Here is a 20180-nt window from a genome sequence, read left to right on the forward strand (position 1 = left end):
ATTTTTTGACTTGTGAAACCGTGATAACAGACGATAACCAGGTATATTTTGAGGTCGGAATACGCCATCTGGTGGCGGCAAATCTAAACGGGCCTTATTTAATCACAAAAGCTGTTTGATTTCGCACGTTTTACGCGAAACCGAGTTAACGTCACTAAATGAAAGTCTAACAGTCTGTACGACCCTGTACGCGTCTCGGTAGTTGCAAAATTCACCTGAACCGATCAGCTGATTGCCCAAAGCAGCGCCATGTTGCCCAAATCATATCCACAAATCCCGAAACTCACGTGTTTCCTTTGTTTCCGTGATGCTGTTAGCTTCTGCAATGCGAATTGCCAAGTAGCAAATCCTGATGTGGTTTGGCAAGGTGTAGGGAAGACCAGTATAAAATTATCCATTCCTACTTTCTATGAATCTACCCAATAAACAATGCCAGTATATAAAGCGTATGAAATTCGTCAAAAAAGAACGTTTTATTCTGTAGAATAAACGTGCAGCACCTACGTATTTTATTGCGAAGAATGTCCGCCGTGATTTCGGTTTATTAAACGTTTTTGGTGGACGTCTTACGATAGTTGTTCATATGCAAATTTTATACGTTTGAAACCAAACATTTATAAATCGTATCTCAATTTGTTGATAAAACGTATCGAAAATCCGTTATTTTAATATTTATGGTAATCGTCTAATATTTGGATATTGATGACTACTAAGAGACGTTTCGCAAGTACGTTTTAAAACTCAAATTATGAAGGAAATTTTTTCTATTAAAATGTGTTGACAATGTCCGTTTAACTAACGTGACAAAATGTTTTCTGTTAATGACGCTTTAATCTTTCATTATTTATGTCTAAACGAATATTATACAGTGTTAAAAAACGTTTTTAATTGGACCTCTAGACTTGAATACATAACGTATCTTGGATGTGTAATTGAAAGCGTATATAGTACACTGCTATAGAGGAAGATCATTTCACGTTAGCTAGAAACAAGTCTGGGTTGAGTTAGAAAGCGTACGAATTTAGTTTATATATGTGAATCGATTTTATTATATCTTTGTTAGAACGTTACACAAATATCTTATATCTATAAATACTCATTTATCAAAAAAAAAGGTACATCTTGTAGCTCATAGACACAGCTCAACCTACACTATACTTTCGTCTTCACGGTAGTTACAACTAACAGAAAACGCTAAGAATATTACACTTATATCAGAAATATTTATATGCCTGTATGATTTGTACTTTTATATGACTGTTTTTAAAATTAGTTGACGTTTACCACAGTTTCTTAGCCCTTCTTTCGTACATAGGTATGCCGTGATCGAGCTAGTTTTAACCAGTCTTTCACGGCACACGAAACACTGGTTTCGGTTGCATCACCAATTTCCTTCTTGCCAAGAAAGGTTTGTTTCACAGCCTCTGAGAAAAAATACATCAAAAGGAAGGTACAATATCACGATATTGATAACTGATAAGGAATAATTTCAATGTAAATTGTGATGAATCTCGAATATATTGGGAAAAAAGTTAACAGTTTGCATAATTTGAATAATAATGTGTGAATAATATTGTTTTCACACGATAAATCCAAGTAATAACTGTTTCTCGAAAATTTCATGAATTATTCATTACCGTAAACAGTTTCCATTGTCAATGTCTTTTGAAATGAGACTTTGTCCCTCCCTGCCCAATTGAATTGCATCGCTAATTCGTTTGTGAGTAGTGACCTCATTATAGCCAACACACATTGGCGACCGCTTGTCCCTCCAATAGAAGCCAGTTTCCCGGTCTGCAACAAAATACTAAAATGAATGAATGTCGAATTGAATTCAAAATATTCTTACTGTTATCAACATCGATAACAATTTTGACTAGTTGGAGATTGTCGATTCCTAATATTTTTTCAGCATTTTTTAACGTTAACCCTCTCGATCAGACCGAGACCGATTTCATGTTGAATGAAAATCTCTCACCATATTGATATTTCGATGGGTGAAAGCAGTTTACCTCAGGGTTTAGGAGTATCTATAAGGCCATCTGACCTTGCTTAATGGAACTATGCAGTTAGAACCCTGACCTTGCGACCGATACAGTTTTATGAAGCCTCAAAGTGCGTGTTGCGTAGAAGCAACATACGGTCCGAGAGGGTTAAAACGTTACGAACCGCAATTCTGTATGCCTGTAGTAATTTTCATTATTCCTTTGCAGTCAACACATACCGAGCGTATTCTTCAATGAGAGACAACCCCCTCCCTAGTGCTAAGCCAACTCAGGCACATGACGCGTACGTGAAGTTCGGTCGAGTGGAGACTAACATGGCCACTGGCATTCTATCCCCTCCCGGCCGAGCCTCATGTGCCTGTGTTGGTTTGCGCTAGGGAGGGGGTTGGCCCTCATTGAAGAATACGCTCGGTATTAGTACCTATCCGTATGTCATGACATACATATTTTGAATATGATTGCAAGGTCTACTCACTAAATAAGTTCGATGCTCTTCGGATTTCAGGATATTTTCGAGGTTGGAGAAGTCTTCCATGGAGTTAAGAGGAAGTTTTGGGAATTCGGCTGGTTTCTTTGTTACGTCGATGCTGACTTCCTTCTGTTTTGAGAAGATTTTACGTAGTAGCAGATGGTTTTGTTCAGTGTAGGATTTAATGTGTTCTAAATACTGCAGAGTTTTTTCTTCAAAGGTATTCTGTTCGCGTGATGTGGTCGGGGTTGAAGGTTCAAGTTGTGAAAAGGATCTTGATAAGTCATATTGCGTGGTAGACCTGATGATCCTACTAGAAATGTTTCTATTTGATGTTTCATATCCAGACAACTGATTCGGTGACTCATGGGAATTATCATTATACTGGTGCTGTACGATCTTGTGGGCCAAGTTTTTCTTTGGTGTCTGATTTTTGGTAGATCCTTTGGCTGAGTTAATGTAGCGAGTATTCTTATTACGGTTAGAAGTCGATTCATCGACTTCGGACGGTGGCAAATTCTCGTCAGCTGAAGAGGTGTAACCTAAACTACTTGAACTTTCACGAGAACGCTTCGTTTTTTTTTTTTTGTTACTAACGTGTCGATTTTTAGCCTTCTTCTTGTCGGTTTTGTGTTTACGTTTTTTCTTTTGCGGCTCAGGTTCGACATCATCACTGTTCGTAGCTTCATTCTCGTCCACGTCATTGGTAATATCTTGCTGAGGTATTACAGTGGATTTTTTAGCGATGTTGCGAATTATTCCGGATTCATCGGACGTGCCCAGCTCCAGTAGGCGCGCCATCGTTGCTTCGGTGTCGTGGTAGTCATCTGTTAGTTAATCAAGGAATATCAATCAATACCGAATGCTCATTGATTAGCAAAATTAATCACAAATGTACAATATGATCAAAATATATCGTCGTAACTCTTATCCAAGTGAAAATTAATATGATTGAAACATTCAATCCGTATACAATTGTAAAAAAAAGTTCTACGTTCCAATAATCACCTCCGGTATGCAGTACTTTGTGAATGGCAAACTTTGGCCATGTTTTTTCATAGGCAGCCTTTGATTTTACAAGTTTTGTAAAATGATCTTCAGTTTTTGTCCGTGGCCAGTAACATTGGGTGTTGTTTTCGACCAGCCAAAGAACTGGTACCAATGCGCATTCTCTATCTTCGCCAACCAAGAATTCAATCACCGCATACATAGTTCTGCAGCACGACTGAGTAAAAACATCGTTAAATGTATCATATTCTCTAGTCTGGTGTATAAATTTATATTTGATCAAAATTCAAGCACTTTTATTCCACTCTGAGCAAAAAGTGCCAGTTTAAAAGTTTTTAATTAGGACATCAACATAGGAATATGCAAGGTAGTATATAAGTTAAAAGATGAATCGATCATGAAACATTATGAAGATTTTGGGAACGCATGTCTAACCAATACTTGAACGTCAATGTGACGTACAAAACTATAATAAATCAGCTCAAAAGTGATGTTATGAACATATGGTAGAGTTGGGTATATTGGACTACTAGGTAAATTAGACTCGGCATATACGGTATATGGTAATAGGTATACGATAATGTTATTTTTTGCTAAACATCTCAATTGAAGCAAACTTTTAATATAAAAGAGATAATGAACCTACGATTCTCGGGAATGTGTGCGAGGTAGACATAGACATACTATACATGTCTTGAACGAATCCCTCTTCCTCGTACACATTGCCGAGAATCGTAGGTTCATCATCTGTTTTTTGTCGAGAGCTCGTTTCGTTGAGATGTTTAACAAAAAATAAAAATTTTATTTCATTTCGTGTAGTATCGGAGTTACTGCGAAACCATCTTTAAATGGAAGACAGACGAATTTATGTAATATATCATCGACGCGATAAGATTTCGCTACGTTGAAACTTCTTACGAAAAAAATCCCTAGTTTGGAAGATTTAATAGGTTTCTGATAAAGGTCTCGCTTGTACTTGAACGGAGTACCTATAATTCTATATTCTCCGGCAATGAAAAGGATTGATTTGATCACTAATATTTCTGTCCCACAAGCTACTACATTATCCGGCCTTTTTATTGATATTTTGAATTTTTTCGTTTCCAGAGCCTGACATTCACGAGAATTTCCAATAAATTTGGGTTTAGGAATAAATTTTTCCTGACAATTAGTTTTACGAATAGAACTTAGTTCTTCAAGTCGATTACTCAGCTGCTGCAGCGGCAAGCGTTTCGATCGAATAAGTCGTTTCAAATGGCCCAAATGATTTTCATACACAAAGCAACTGTATTCTTCTAATGGGCCAAATCGTTCTACGTCGTCTATGACATGCAGCAGCGAATGTACATTATATACGACAAAGTTTTGTCCGTATATCTTAGCACCTTGAGTAACGAATTTTTCGATCATATCTTGCGCGATGTTTCGAAAACGCGAGAACAAGGCTGTATTCGATAGAATATACACGGCGGCAGACAATAATAAAAAATGTTTGTACTTTTTTCGATCTAGCACATCCCGCATTACAACAGGGCCGGAATATAACAAGAAAAATCTAAATTCTGTCGCTTTCCATCGATGCAAATCCAAAAATCCACGGGGCTTTCGAGGAAACTCTGCCGGAACATATCGCGCCAATAGTTTCATTATACGTTCAATTTCTAACAAAATATCCTTAGACAATTTGCAATCACGTGAACCCTCGACCCAGTATTTAAGGAGCAACCTCTTCAAAATTCCCAGGTAGATTAAATGCATGGGATCTAAAGGAAATTGGGAGACTAGTCCCACGTAAAGATCTAAAAGAGGCGAACGTCCTTTAACGTGACGATCGTTTTCACTAGGTGCAACAAAATCACTATCTTTTCGCTTCTGGAATTCGGTGTCACATGGATAACACAGTTTACGGTTGAGATGAACTGCGCGAATCTTACACCTCTCGCAAGCATCCTTACCCGAATGTCCTAAACACATTTTCAACATAGATCTCGCGGGCGCGTCACACGCGAATAAACCAACTCTGACAAAGTATTTGGTGCCATTAAACTCAAAACCATTGGTGCTTAAACGTGACGTTTCTTTAATTAAATCTCGTAAATATGAAGATAGTGGCATCGGTTTACCCGTACCATAATAAACACCAATTACAAATGGGCTATCATCGATCATTGAAATACTGCGTCCCAAAATTGGCCAAAATGATGTTCCGCTACTTTTATAAACGGGAATCCCATCAATATTAAAATCAACTCGCAACGTATGTTCAGGTGACAGTCCTTTTTTGAGACCTGACTCGAGTTTTTGTCTCAAGCATTTCTCCAAACCGAAATAACACATTTCTCCGTTGTCTAAATTTAACGTTTCAATACGTCGTGACGTGTGAAGTAGAGTCCTAGCACTTAAGGGTAAGATAGGATGTGCTGGTTTCAATAATGCTAGCAATTGATCGATCGCGTTATGTGTGATGTTATTTGAAGATGCCCAGTCGCGCAAATTTTCAACAAAGTTCGTTTCATCATCTAAATGCACTTCATCGCTGACGGAACTTGAATTATCTTCAGAACTGTACAACGTAGCTTTGATGCTATCTATGTCACTTTCGATGTCTTTGAAATCTTTATTATCGCGGTTCGAATTAGAGTTTTCTTCATTCTGTTCATTACTTTGATGGATATGATCAACATCATAATCGCTATCTATAGAGTGCACATATTCTCCGATACAAGACACATGTTCATGACTAGCATCTTTTAATTGTGATTTCGTAAGGTGCTCGAGTGCACAATTATTGCCTGCAATACTCAGTAATACTTTACGAGTATTTATAGCTGTTTTGCGACGCAAATGTCGTTTACTCAGAACTTTTAAATCATGAGGCATGTTATAAAACTAAATAATAATACACACCAGACAAGAAATGATGTACGCTTTAACGTGCTTGCCTTATTTGTCGTAAATATCCGCACACCACTCTGAAAACTAAAAGTTAAATGAACCTAATGAACGTAGTACGTGAGTCAATACAGAAGATTCATAGCAATAAAGCTTTTACACGAGTTAGCGCAACAATTTATATAAAATTTTATTGAAAATTAAGTAATTTGATCAAAAATGCTGTTTCGTGTATATTTTCTTGGATTTGGGCTAAATAAATATTAAAAAGGCATTTGTAGCCGAACAATTTTGTAAACACGAATAAAAAACGTGGTCAGCTACCCATCGAACGTATATAATACGCAGGTAATGAGTAGTTTCATTCTATTGGATTTGACTCTGACATTTACCGATAAACGCATAGTATACTCATGATTTACGTTCAGTAGTAGGAATCGTGATATATTTCAGGACTAGATAGTACTGTTACTAATATTATTATTCTATAGTACTTATAGTTCTATGTATCGCTATTTATTGTTACTACAAATTAAACAAGATCGTAGTTTAACGTTGAACCAATTCTGGGCCGATGTCCTGCTTATATTCTAATACTTTTCGAATAGTATATCATGACGCCTACTACTGAACGTAAATCATGAGTATACTATACGTTTATCGGTAAAGATCAAAGTCAAATCCAATGGAATAAAATTACTTGTTACGAATTTCCTGCGTATTATATACGTTTGATGGGTAGATGACCACTATTTTTACCAGTGTTTACAAAATTATTCAGGTGCAAATCCCTTTTTAATATTTATTCAGCCCAAATCCAAGAAAATATACACAAAACAGAATTTTGGATCAAAATACATAATTTTTAATAAACCTCTATATAAGTTGTTGCACTAACTGGTGAAAAAGCTTTATTGCTACGGATCTTCTCTATTGTCTCTATTGTCTAACATGACCGTCTTCTTCTGATGGATAATAATTGTTATTTTCAATTGAAGGGAAAAGAAAATAAAAAATATTGTCAAAATAATATTTCTGTGATTTCGATGGCACAGAAATATTTACGTGGCTGTATTACTATACTTTGTTACTTTGGAAGATGCTACGAGTTCATATGTATGTTATAGATATGTTGAAACGGTATCTAAAAAAATAATAAACACGAAACCGATTTCAAACAATACAGAGCAAAAGTTACTAATAACCGCATGATCACATGGGATGATTATTAACATGAAGTTTTCCTCAAATTCGACAAGAACTAATATAATTAACCTATAATATACGTATCATAGTAAACTTAACACATATAAATAACGTTTAAAAACAGTTCAAAAATATTCATGAACGTTATATAATAAACAATAAACTATTCCATATTTTTATGGTACATCGTTTGGTTTAGAGAAAAAGACGCAGAACATTACACATAGTTTCTTTTGAAGAAAGAAAAGAAAGGAAAGAAAAAAATACAGAAGAGACAGAATTTGAGTTGCAAAACACATTATTTTTTCAACCAAGAATGCTCGATGTATTAAGACAAAATACCACCATATTTGGAAAAATATGTAGTTGTACTTACCAGCGTTATTTAATGACGAATTTGCTTCTTCCGTCTAGGCCGCAGATTAACAATAGCTTCTCACCTTTTTTGCTACACGATCACCGATCGATCCGAGCACCTCCGCATTCGGTTGACGAATAACGCCATAACCAGCGCCTGAGGCCAGTTGCAAGGGTGGGGATGAATATAGGCTCCCAGACAAAGACAAAGATAGAGGAGACGCAAGAGCGACAGAGAGATCGTGCCCAAAAGGGAATCAACTTTGCCATATATGCCCGTGTTATTCCGAGCTGTCCTTGTCTTACCACTCGCTATACTTACACTTACTGTATGAATGCGCGGTCCATGGGATAAGTTCTGTCTCTACATATAATTATTGCGCTCTTACTCTAGCTTGCAGCGTTACCGACGCTGACGCACCAGAGCAGGAGAATAATATATCAGTAGTGACACAATGTATAACGCACAGAACTCCGATAAAATAGCGCGAAAAATAAACGTACAAACGACGTTAAAAATGCGACAGGATATGATGAACGCTTGTTTTAGCAAGTACTCATACAAGATATTGAAGTCTTGACGTAATTCGTGCCAAATAATGAGATTTAATATATTATAATATGATAACCAATATTGTGAAATAATTATAAAAATGTACAATAAATTATTATTCTTGGTACGAAATTATTCACGTTTCGGACACTTCTTTATTCTCTTCCTTTTATTGGTTATATCTATGTTCCATGCACCGGTAAATGAATACAAGATCAGTGTTCAGCTTTAGTTACCACATAATATTGGCATCAAAATAACGGGTAATTAAAGTCCATTTTTCGGAAACTAATTATAAGATAATCAACTGATTTGGCCACCGCTTGGCATCAGGCGGTTCCGCATACATGAATACTAAAAGTGCGTTCATAATCTGAATATTGTACTCAACGTTGAATTTTCCTCAATCGTGTTGAAGTAAAACAAGTATGAACCCATTTGATCAAATATACATATTATACAATTCAATGTATCTTGAAAATAGTCCGATATTGAATAAATTTCATAAACGGTTATTGAACGTAGATCACAAGTAGCAGTAAAACGTGAACAATAATCGTTGAAAAAATACGTTCATCAAACGATGAATATATTTCTGTGCAATAGTGGAAAACCGCAATAATTAAGCGCTTAATTGGGGTTGCTGGTAGTTGTATGATGAATGTACAATATATATATATATATATATATATATATATATATATATTAGGGTGTGTCGAAAATGAACTTTTTTTTTTCTTCGCTCCTACCACTCAAAACTTTAGGTTTTGACATTAAAGAGGTCCTCGTTCAAGGAGGGCGCTGTAGCTTGAAGTTTAGAAGTCGCTCAACGAGGATTTAGGTTTCCCATCTAATTAACACGTAAAAAATATTGTTTTTCGTTCAAAATGATGTCAGGCATCCAAAAAATTGGCGATTTCTGTGCTTCTTGGCTTATTTGAAAGCATGACTCATCCCCTAAACGATGATAGGTCGTTTTTCGACTTACCTTGTACCAATTTTTTTTACGCCACTTTTCGACCACAATAGTCACTTTTTCAAGTTTACAAAGTCTCCAATGTATCAATGAGTTCAAAATGAATTGCTACAAGTATTGATTCTTGATTCGAATATAAATAACCAATTCCAAAAATTAGTGAAACATACAAAATTTCTCAAAATAAACATGGTTTTTTGAATAAAATTGAAGATACGGAATTTACCAATTTTTAGAATTGGTTATTTATATTCGAATCAAGAATCAATACTTGTAGCAATTCATTTTGGACTCATTGATACCTTGGAGACTTTGTAAACTTGAAAAAGTGACTATTGTGGTCGAAAAGTGGCGTAAAAAAAAATTGGAACAAGGTAAGTCGAAAAACGACCTATCATCGTTTAGGGGATGAGTCATGCTTTCAAATAAGCCAAGAAATACAGACATCGCCAATTTTATGGTTGCCTGACATCATTTTGAACGAAAAACAATATTTTTTACGTGTTAATTAGATGGGAAACCTAAATCCTCGTTGAGCGACTTCTAAACTTCAAGCTACAGCGCCCTCCTTGAACGAGGACCTCTTTAATGTCAAAACCTAAAGTTTTGAGTGGTAGGAGCGAAGAAAAAAAAAAAGTTCATTTTCGACACACCCTAATATATATATATATAGATGTTGTAGACACCAAGATTGAAAATGAATTTCATAAACGTCTATCACGCGTAGATCAGAAATACCAATAAAACGTACATTATAATAGTCGAAGATATACGTTCATAAAACAATCAATATACTGCTGTGCAATGGTGAATAGGAAGTATGATAAACGTCTAATTAAAGTTGCTGGCAGTTGTGTCATGAATGAATATTATATGTTGTGATTACCAAAATCATAAACGAATTTCGTGAACGTTAATAGCTCGTAATTTGTAAATTCAAATGAAACGATTCTGATAAAACGTTGAAAGATGGAGTACCAACATCGTTAAACATATAAGTTTTAAACGATTTTCGTACGAATAATGAACAAATATACTATACGTTGCTTTTGCTATAATAATACGTATTTTAAACTTCTGTATAATGAAATACGCATAATAAACAGAGTAATCATACGAATAATATCCATCCGAAATATTACAGTATATGTGATACGGTTGAATTTTATACTTATACCATTATTAAACGACTTCGACGTTTCATATACGAAATTTATACTGGTGTGTGTTTATTGGGTACTAACATCATCTAGGAAACAACTTGTGCGTTACGTCCGACAGGTGTGAAGTTCGTGCAGGCAGTAATGGCAGATTACGAGCCCGTGTCGTCGGTGAGTTATTAACAAGAAATTGAAATGCGTTGTTTTCTTCCAAGACGAGGATATTTTTGATAGCCATAATATAATTGGAGATGTGTTTGTTAGTATTGGTTGTGTTACACTCGCATTGCACTGCCGTTAGAGTATTGAATTCCACATTGTTTTGGTTCCTATTATTTCGGGTGAGGTTATATTTTGTCTCGATATGTAAAAATACCGTTTGGGGTAAAACGATTCCGCGGTGTGTGTATAAAACGAGCCGAGGATCGTTTTACCTTAACAAAAAAGAAATCAAACAAAAAAAGAAAGATACCAAAGCGAGATCTTTTTGACACGGACGGATGTGGAAAATAAAATTTAGTGCATGCATTGCAACTCACAATATTCCTTTATACGTGATCTAAATTGTACTTAAATAGATTAAAGCAAAATCTAACTGCCACATGATAAATTTATTTCAATAAAATTGGCGTATTTTACATGGGACCATTTTACAACACAGGTGTTTAGCAATATTGTTATTTTTTTTTTAATATTGGAAACACCTTCACTCAAATATTTTATTCTAGCAGTTGCAGAAAAGGGGTCCATAGTTCCATTGCACATTAATGAAAAAAAACACAGGTTCTTTAAATTTGGAAATAATGTTTTTTGGCCAAGATGATCATTTTGCATCGTCTTTATTCCTGTACCATGGGCAGCTTCAGGTGCATGGAAGCGCATCTCATCGCGTCGCATGGGTAACGTTATTAGGGATTGAATTTCGTTTACCTCGACGGGCGGGAAACTGAGTAAAAAGGGTCATAAAAAGTTGTCGAAATCGGAAAACTTTTATTCGTTTTCATCCCTTGTGGTTTCTCCGATGTTTCCTTGTTTCTCTTTTCTCATTTGTTACGCGCGTGCTCCAGAGATCTCTCTCTTCCTTCTCCCTCTCTTCCTCTTTCCATCTCCGAGCTTGGTCTAACTCCTTTTATCCATCCTCCGTCTCGCTTTATGCGCTTGTACTTCGCTCGCCGCCGTCAAATTTCAAAATTACCCGCGCCACTCGAGAGAGAAAATGAAAAAGAGAAACAATCAAACAAGAGGGGAGGAGTAGAAAATTACCGAAGCATACCGGAGAGTTACCAGATTTTCATCAAGTGCCTCAACTTTCCTGTTCTCCGTCCTTTTTTTTTTCATCATTCTCTCTTTCAGTCCCTCCTAATTTCAATTCTTTAGAGCACACAACAGCTCGTTTCGACAAAATTTATTTCCCCCTCCTTCGTACTCTGCTAGTTGAACCCAACGCCTATAACGAAATGTCATCAACGTCATATATTCCGGTGAAGGTTCTCCGTGCATAGGTCGCCTTTCGTTCTACGTGTGTACATCACGTGGCATATGGCGGAGTTTCACGCGCTTAGGGAGAATTCCGGTTGATGCCCATATTGGAAGTTTTTATCCGTGTCTCATGACTGGAATTTAATATAAAGTCCCTAAATAGAGTTTTCGAGACTCTTCAGAGGATATGTCAAGCTCCGTGACTTCTTAAGATTTTCTTAAAATTGGTTTGTACCCATCAGTTTGCCTGCTTCCCCCTCTCAATGAGGCATCCAATTTTTGCCCCCTGTTACACGCACGTATAATAAATGGTAACCGCACATCGTACGTTGCGAACATGTGTGATAATTCCTGTACATATGTAAATAATATCTAAACGATGAATAACGATAAAGGTTGTCATGCATCGAAGTAGAAGATGAGGCAAAAAATTGAATAATTAAACTAATTGAAAATGAAATAAGAGTGAAAGCGAGGTATAAAAACCGAAAATCATTAATACGCGCAACACAATTTTCTTTAATCTTATTTTTTTACTCTGCTTCCCCTCGATTCATCCTTGCGTACCTTTCTTAAATTTATGGTTTTGATTTTCGAGTCATTTATTTAACGAACCGTCTCTTTTCTCTTTTTCCATTTTTCCCCCCGTTTTTTTTTTTTTTTAATTTCTCTCCCCGCCTTCTGCAGAGCCGAAAGAACGAACGTAGGTACAAACGAGCGAGCGAGTGAAAGAGGATAATTGGACGGAGTGTTATTATCCTCGGGTGGGCATATGCGGAAAGTGAGCGCATAATTGACTTCTCTAATTTGTTTTTAAATGTCAAAAAAATTAGGCCGGCGAGGCGCCGCGTAGCTGCATTTATACCTGCCCTTATTAGGCCCTCGCCAGTTCTCGGCCATTCGTCACTTGCCATTTCAATGTCGCGTTGAATTATTCCCTCCCGCGTCGATTCCCCTCCAAATCCTTTTCTTATTTACACCGTTTTCCGGTTTCCACCTCATTCCCATTCTTCCTCTGTCGCTCTTCCCGCCGTTTCATCGAATTTTTCGACCGTTACACACTCCAGGAGTATACAAATTGACCCAAGGACCGTTCTAAGGCAAGAAAAGTGAGCTTTCGAATCGTACCCCTAAACACCCGCTCAGCGTTTTCCCATTCAATTCGGCAGAAAATTATTCAAACCATCGACCAGGCAGTCAGTTAGTCAATGCGTCGGGCACCCGGTAGTAAAAAGAAACAACCTTATTGTGGCGTCAAGTTTCCCTGCAGCGTCCCATGAATATAGAGAAGTCAAGTGATCGTTGCAAAGCTCTGAAACGTGGTCCGAAATTCTTCATCTTTTATCCTTTGTTAACCCTAATTCGAAATTTCGGTAAAACGTACTACTTGTGCCTGAAAATTCTCCCCGATGAGGCCACCATCGGTCCTGTTATCATGCAACCATGATAGTCCCGCGAACGATCGACTCAATTTATACATTAAACCCAACCCACAGAATTTGCCGCGGAATGTGAGGTATAGTGTTGAATTTATAGGCCCTTAGGCTAATAATTATTCACTGAAGCTTCGTGACTGCTCAGCACCGTCATCTGAACAGTAAAGATCTTTATTAAGATATGAGCTATAAGTTTTACGAGTGCGCGCGTGTCTCTCTCTCTCTCTTTCTCTGTCCCTTTTGTTCCCCCTTTCCCCCACCATTTCTCACTCTATCTCTCTCGCTCTGTTTCAAATTTACTCTGTGACGTAATCTGATTCACCGACCATCAAATCCGGTTCACTGTTTTCGGCACAGCTCGGCAGGACTTCGTTCAAATTTGACAAATGCATACCAGCTAGGCGGAAAGAAACTTCTGTAAGACTGGAATATGAAGGACTGCAGTAAGGTTGGTAAGAAGAAGCGTAGTCAGCTAACTTGAGGAACCGTAATCGATCGATATACCTGATCTGAAAAGTTTCCCAAACCTAAAAAGACGTTCACTCCGATCCATAAACTGTTCCAAGAATCTATAAATCACTTCCTTGCGTTCCATTGGCTAAACTTTTTTTATCATTTTCGAAACTTCACCTCGGATTGTTGGACTACTGGGCCGTATTCAAGCGTAAGTTTTGGAGTCCGCAAACTCGAAACTCAAAACACGTTTCTAGGCATGCCGATAACAATGAATTCATGGTTCTGTCAACGATCCGAAATTTGAGAAGGTCAGAATTCCAGCAGACTCCAGAACGGGCGCAAGACTCGGTGAAATCATCCAGATGGTCGGCATAACGAATTCGTAGTATGAGCCCTGAATTTTTGAGGCACCGGGATTTATCCAGTACATGAGGGACCGTAGCATGCATATGCTAGTGTCGAGAAATTTCAAGGGAATCAACTTGATGTATCTTCTTGACATTTTTTTCATTTCCCGTTTCTAGGCCCCTCTTTCGTATTCATTCAGACTGAAATTACGGGTCGAATCAACATCAGGGTGACTGAAGAACCTCTATCAGGGCTACGGTAGCCGCGTCATTTACAGTATCAATTGAACGATAAAGGTATGAGGAAAAACGTTCGCCTTTGTACAAATGATCCTCCTATACACGAAGAGTTGGTACTGGTGATGCTGACGTTGAAGAGAACAGCCCAACTATCGGAGCTTATTCTCCTCGGAGAGGCATCTCAAACATCGGAGTCTGTGCACAAAGAAGTTCAACCGATAAGATTCAATAGCAAAACTCGGCCAAATATCTTTTGTCACCAGAAGTGGAGAGAGGAAGTGAGGAATGGAGAGGAACGAGTGAAGGAACGATGGAATGCCGTGGCTCACCCTGCAGGGCCATTGTCCGCGTTGAATCGAACGATAAACGACTGCCAACAACGACTGCAACAACCTCATAGGTGCCAGTAGAACCGAGAAAATCTGTACGGTTTGAAGAAATTCTTTGCCCATCGATCTCCAGCGTGGTAAAATCGAGAAGAAAATCCAAATGACGTTCAGCGGTGGAGTTCCAGATCAGTGGTGTTAAAGAAGAGGTGCCCAGGAATCTTCAGCGCAGCCAATCATGAAGAGCCAGTCCACCGTGCAGTTAACAGTTTCCATTTAGAGCCGAAACTGTACTGGCGAACTGCCAAGTGGTTCGAACCTTCTTACGGTGAATTGCATGCAGTGCCACAGGGTCACTCTGAAATTTGCAGGCTTGCACTGTTCTCCAGAGTGTGAGATATTAGGATAACACAGAACTAAGTTCAGTCTTATCGTCTTCAGCTTCTTTGATCGGCGCTAATCTCACCTTGAGAACTTGGCTTTCACATTGGGCAGTTAGTTCCTGTTCGGTCTTCGTTCACCTCCATTGTATATGTACGGACCTTGGCCGAACATGAAAAAGACATTGAGAGGAGTCTGAGCCTCCTCTGGGACCCAGAAGACATTGGCTTAGAAGGTCGAGAACAAACGGCTTGCGTGGAAACTTTTGATAAATATCAAATATTCAGGGTGTTATACGCTACCCGGGGATGAGAAACGATGCGGGAGTTCAGAAAAAAAGAAGGAACGGCAACTTTACACCGTACGGAGATTTGACAGGGAAGTATTAAAGGAGCATTCGCTCACGTTATGGACCAAGCGAATAGCAACATGCCGATTCCGTTGGGCGGTTCGAAAGATATTGAACTGAATAGTTGAGCGCCAGGGGTTCCAAAGTTGGATTCAAATTTGTTCCGAGTATTAAGGTCCGCGGCCATATTTCCATCACCTTGAAGCACATTTTGCCGGATAACGACGTGATCAATCAATCGAAAAGACTAGCCTAGGTTATAGGAGGGTTTGAATCGCTATTCGAATCCATAAATTTTCAAAATTCTCCTTCAGATTATGGTACACCTACACATACAATCCGAGGACGCTTAATGTCTGGGAAAACTTTAAGGGTATGTCAATAAAGTGTATAATCCATAACCGGTATTACATATATCATGATTTAATGCAGTTACGCGATATGGCAAGTCAAATAAACCCATCACACACTTCGCATCATGGATTTTAAAGCCATTTAGAATGCATTTCATGCGTTATGTATTTTAATTACAAAACTATTTAATCTACCGGATTAGCATATTAAAATTCATTTAATATACCACGTAAACGATTCACCTTGGATATAATAAATTGCCTAACATCCATTACCCGCCGTGCAAAATCCTGGGGCTGAAACGACGAGGTCTGCCGCATAGTTCACGTTCTATTGACTGTCGGTTATAATCAGGAGAAATCATGCGCATGATCTCCTGCATCATTAAGTATTCACCAACTGTCAAATTCCCTTGTACATCGTGCTAATGCGTCAGTGTATCAATTAGACGGGCAAATTGAACGTCAAGTGGCTAGATGGATTGGATATTATATTTGCTAATGTCTATAAACCGACAATTTACAACATCATTGAATTTCGCGCGCGATACGCATCCCGCTAATTGAGCACTATACCTACGGGTTCCTCGTTTTGCAACTATGGTCGCACGATCGTGTTGTATAATGCATATTTAGGAAAAGTAGGACTCTGCTGATTATTGTTGCCAGTCGAGTTTCCCAACTTGAACAATGGCTTCGATAGTAGAAAGAAGTCAAGTCCATTGTTGTCTAGGCGGGCTTTCAGCCCCCAGATTTCAATGGAAAGACTTTCGTGCATTTCCAGGACATCCGCACAACGCTTTCTCTCCCTCAATCCTGAACTTACAATTTTGTCAGCGTTGATTAGATTTCACTTCTCATGAAGATAAGACAGCTCCGATGGAAAACGGAATGAAAATTACATCTGCGGTATCGCGAAGGGAACGCGGGTCCTCTTTAGAAGTAAAGATTTGATCTTCTCCTTGCGGAATCTTCGGCTTGAATAAAATCAATTCCGTCCAACACGTTCAGCTCTTGAGTTAAAAAAGCTCACTCGAGTGATTGATGAAAGACAGATGCGACTTGGATAAAGGAAATGACACTGTAATGTAGAGACTATAAAAATGTCGTGTCCAGCCTCAGGAAGGATTCTTGGAATATAAAGTAGATAGGAGGAAAAAAATAAACCACCGTTGGAAGATTCCGAATAACTCCGAGGGCCCCAACCCTTATCTCATACTTTTTTTGCACCTACCTTTTTGCCAATGATCATTTGCCACGCAGTGTTTCCGCGTCTTGGAATGCCCAGCTGTACCTTCTCCAAGCAACCACAAGTTCCCGGCACAGTTGAAAGAACAACCGAAGTCGAAATTTTGGCCCTAATATAAGCCTGCAAAGTTCTACGTTCGGTAGGGGATAAATAGGACCTACAGAGGAGGTAATGGAAGATGCGGAGGACTATATTCTATTAAATAGTGATCCCTCTTCTAGATATAAACTTGGCACATATTTCCATTTTTTCCACGGTTAGATTCAAAGTAAAACGTATTTAAAACCTCCGTATGGGCCCACTGTATCCTTAACCGTAGAGTGTAGTATATTCGGTACAAGATTATCGGATACAGCAAATATCGATGTACAACACGATGAATCATCCAAAGACATATAATAATTTGATCACAGCATGACTATAGAATAACTTTACAACTACGCAGCAAGATACAAAGTAATTGTTTTTGAAAATGCCTATCTTTTTTCACTCCTCACGAAACCGATGTTTCACTTATAATAAAATTCATAATCTCAATTTACAAATCTTTGATGGGATCTGTTGGTTTCATTTTAAACTAGAACGGAATCTCAAAATTATGAGTGTCTTGCCCTACGACAACCGCGCTAATGGTTAGTAGCAGTCCATATATGAATGCTCAAAGTTAGTTCGACCTCTCACCTTACACTAATCCGCTGGACACTTTCAAACGCGGGAAGAAATTGCGCTACGGCGCCCCTGGCGGCAGACGCGCAAGTTATTCAAGAACGAGTCAGAATTCCGAAATCAAACTCATTGATCAAACACTCTACAATACGTGAGAACCTCAATTCCGCAAGTAGACTTTTACGTAAGAGGAGCAGGACATGCAGCACTAGAATATGTTACAGTGGATGTCGCAGATCATGATGTGTATAAATATTGAGCAGAGATTAGGTCTCTCAAGGTTCTAAATAAGATTAACATAAGGTCTAAAAAGGATTTGATAAGGCTTTACTAAGTACCTGCATGTCTACCGCAGGGTTAAAATTTCGACTCGGGTCTCGAGACCCTGCAAGTCTCGCATGAAGTTCGTGTTATTATTCGGAGCTTTGGCGTCGAGAACTCCACTTCAAATCAGTGTCAATGCGAAATCTGTAGGACCTCTCAAAACGAAGGAAGTGACGTGCCGGTGTTTGGATATCGGAAGCTCCCAAGGACCTGGCATGCAGGGCATGTTTTCACTGTGTGCAAAAACACACAGACGGACGACCGCGTTCGTATGGAATCTTGTTTCTCCTACGCAAGTTTCCTCGGGCGGTAGATACTACCAAATTACCTAATGAATTTGACCTAATAAAGTCTAGTCCCTGCAGTGCAGCTAATGGAGAACGTACGTGTAAAGCTTCGTTGAAGCCAGACAACAAGCAGCTTATTAATTTCAAAGGATCGTCACGAACGAAACTCTCGGAGTTTATTTCACCATTTTATACACGGATTAAAATGTTATACGTCATTTTACAACCATTCTAGCTCTCTAAACTAGCAACTTCGCATAAAATAGTAACTTTTGTATACCTCAAACACCTTTGCACAATCAAGATTCGTACGTGTTTTTGTTGGTCAGAATATTCCCACCTATGTTTATACTTAATCTACATTAACAGAAAGAATAAATGAGCCTCGGAGAAAAGTAACAATATGTCATCCGTTCGAAGCGGGAAATGATGTATTCCGTATCGTTAGGCTATGAATTGGAGATATTTTTATTTTTTTTTCACTTTTTTCAGAAGGATTCACGCTACGATAAGCGACAGGATGATTGATCCAGGGATGAAATAAAATGGAGTGTATGTATAATATCTCTGCGCCACGTCTTTTCTCCCAATAATACATTTGTAACCACTGCAGGTTATCAGTGGAACCGAGTCGTTTTTTATGGCCAAAAAATTTCTATCACATCCTGAAACTGTAATGAAAACTGAGTGAAATGTTCCTGATAAAGAAATTGAACCCGAAGAAACGGGTCGATGTGGGAGGTAAGTCGGAAAATACTTATTCCAAGATTTATCAGAAAAGGAAAACCCACTGCAAGATGAGAGGAGTGCGGCCGGTGTGAAGATTAGAAAGTGAAAAGTATAGAGGTGACAAGATGTAGGAGCAAAGATTCCCCGGTGAAACGACGCCGATTTCTTTCGCAAACGGCACTCGAGATTGAATAAGGGCCAAATAAGAGGGTCCTTTCGCCAAATTGCTAGGTGAGACACACACCTGAGGCGCACGGCCGACTCGCCCTTTCCCTCAGCATCTCCTCGAGGTGGAAATCCGCCATCCTAACCCAACCCGGCAAAGAATCTCCCGTCCCCCGAAACGGCGAGAAGACACGTTTGCAAAGACAAATGTACCACCCATACATCTGCAGCCGTGGATAGCGCCGTCTTCCGTCGGCCCAACAGCCCCCAGGTACCTGGGCAAAGTATTAGGAAACGTCCTGATAAATCATCTTGGCTTGTGACGTCATTCTCGAGCTTTCAAAATTCTCAAGGGATTGACCCAATCCTCCAGCCCGTATTTATCCGACCCAACAAGTCCGAGATAGGCGACACCGTGCTTTCCAGTTAGTCTCTCATCTCTTCTTGTGCAAGGTAGATGTCTGGACGCACCTTTCGGATCTCATGTGTATACGTCACTTTTCTTTATGGAATATTGTATTGTGAGCTTTTCTAATCGCGTAACGATCCGTGTGCCTGAGGCAGAAAACCGGAGTTACAGTTCAGGCTTAACCCTCTGAGTCGCACATTATTGCGCTGAGCCAAGTTTTCCATCAAGATAGTATTCCATGGTTTTTGGGATCGCTGATTTCGAATCTGAAATCGAATTTGAAAAATTCAAAATGGCGGATACAATATAACGGACGAAGATTTCAAATTTGATCGAACGCGGTCGAAAAATTCTATG

The 20180-nt window shown here is 38.6% G+C and overlaps 2 protein-coding genes across 8 annotated transcripts in view; one reads left to right on the forward strand and one right to left on the reverse strand.

The window, feature by feature from the left end:
* The window catches only part of LOC107219709 (tyrosine-protein phosphatase 99A), a 330930-nt gene that overhangs the window by 263653 nt on the left and 47097 nt on the right, over positions 1–20180 (forward strand). The window lies entirely within an intron of this gene.
* LOC124294476 lies at positions 1021–8578 on the reverse strand. Of its 5 annotated transcripts, none has more exons than XM_046739685.1 (6): positions 7958–8578; positions 6391–6462; positions 3484–3700; positions 2482–3302; positions 1638–1807; positions 1021–1424 (listed from the first exon to the last, which is right to left on the reverse strand). In XM_046739685.1, exons 3-6 carry the CDS (start codon positions 3683–3685, stop codon positions 1382–1384), a joined length of 1236 nt encoding a protein of 411 aa, XP_046595641.1. In that variant the 5' UTR covers positions 3686–3700; positions 6391–6462; positions 7958–8578; the 3' UTR covers positions 1021–1381. The 5 variants fall into 5 exon arrangements, 4 of the variants coding, with proteins under 4 accessions (XP_046595641.1, XP_046595638.1, XP_046595639.1 ...); XM_046739682.1 differs by having other exon boundaries at positions 1638–1794; positions 7958–8564; XM_046739683.1 differs by lacking the exon at positions 6391–6462 and having other exon boundaries at positions 1638–1794; positions 7958–8564.

This window comes from Neodiprion lecontei, chromosome 5 (assembly GCF_021901455.1).
Source record: "Neodiprion lecontei isolate iyNeoLeco1 chromosome 5, iyNeoLeco1.1, whole genome shotgun sequence".
Lineage (NCBI taxonomy): Eukaryota > Metazoa > Arthropoda > Insecta > Hymenoptera > Diprionidae > Neodiprion > Neodiprion lecontei.

What these genes read in the sequence shown, in the direction of transcription:
- LOC124294476 (XM_046739683.1), bottom strand. Translation starts at nt 3,685, where the DNA reads ATGTATGCGGTGATTGAATTCTTGGTTGGCGAAGATAGAGAATGCGCA. An exon ending in CAAAGTACTGCATACCGGAG is followed by an intron (nt 3,303 to 3,483) that starts GTGATTATTGGA and finishes ATTAACTAACAG; the next exon opens with ATGACTACCACGACACCGAA. An exon ending in GACAATGGAAACTGTTTACG is followed by an intron (nt 1,425 to 1,637) that starts GTAATGAATAAT and finishes ATTTTTTCTCAG; the next exon opens with AGGCTGTGAAACAAACCTTT.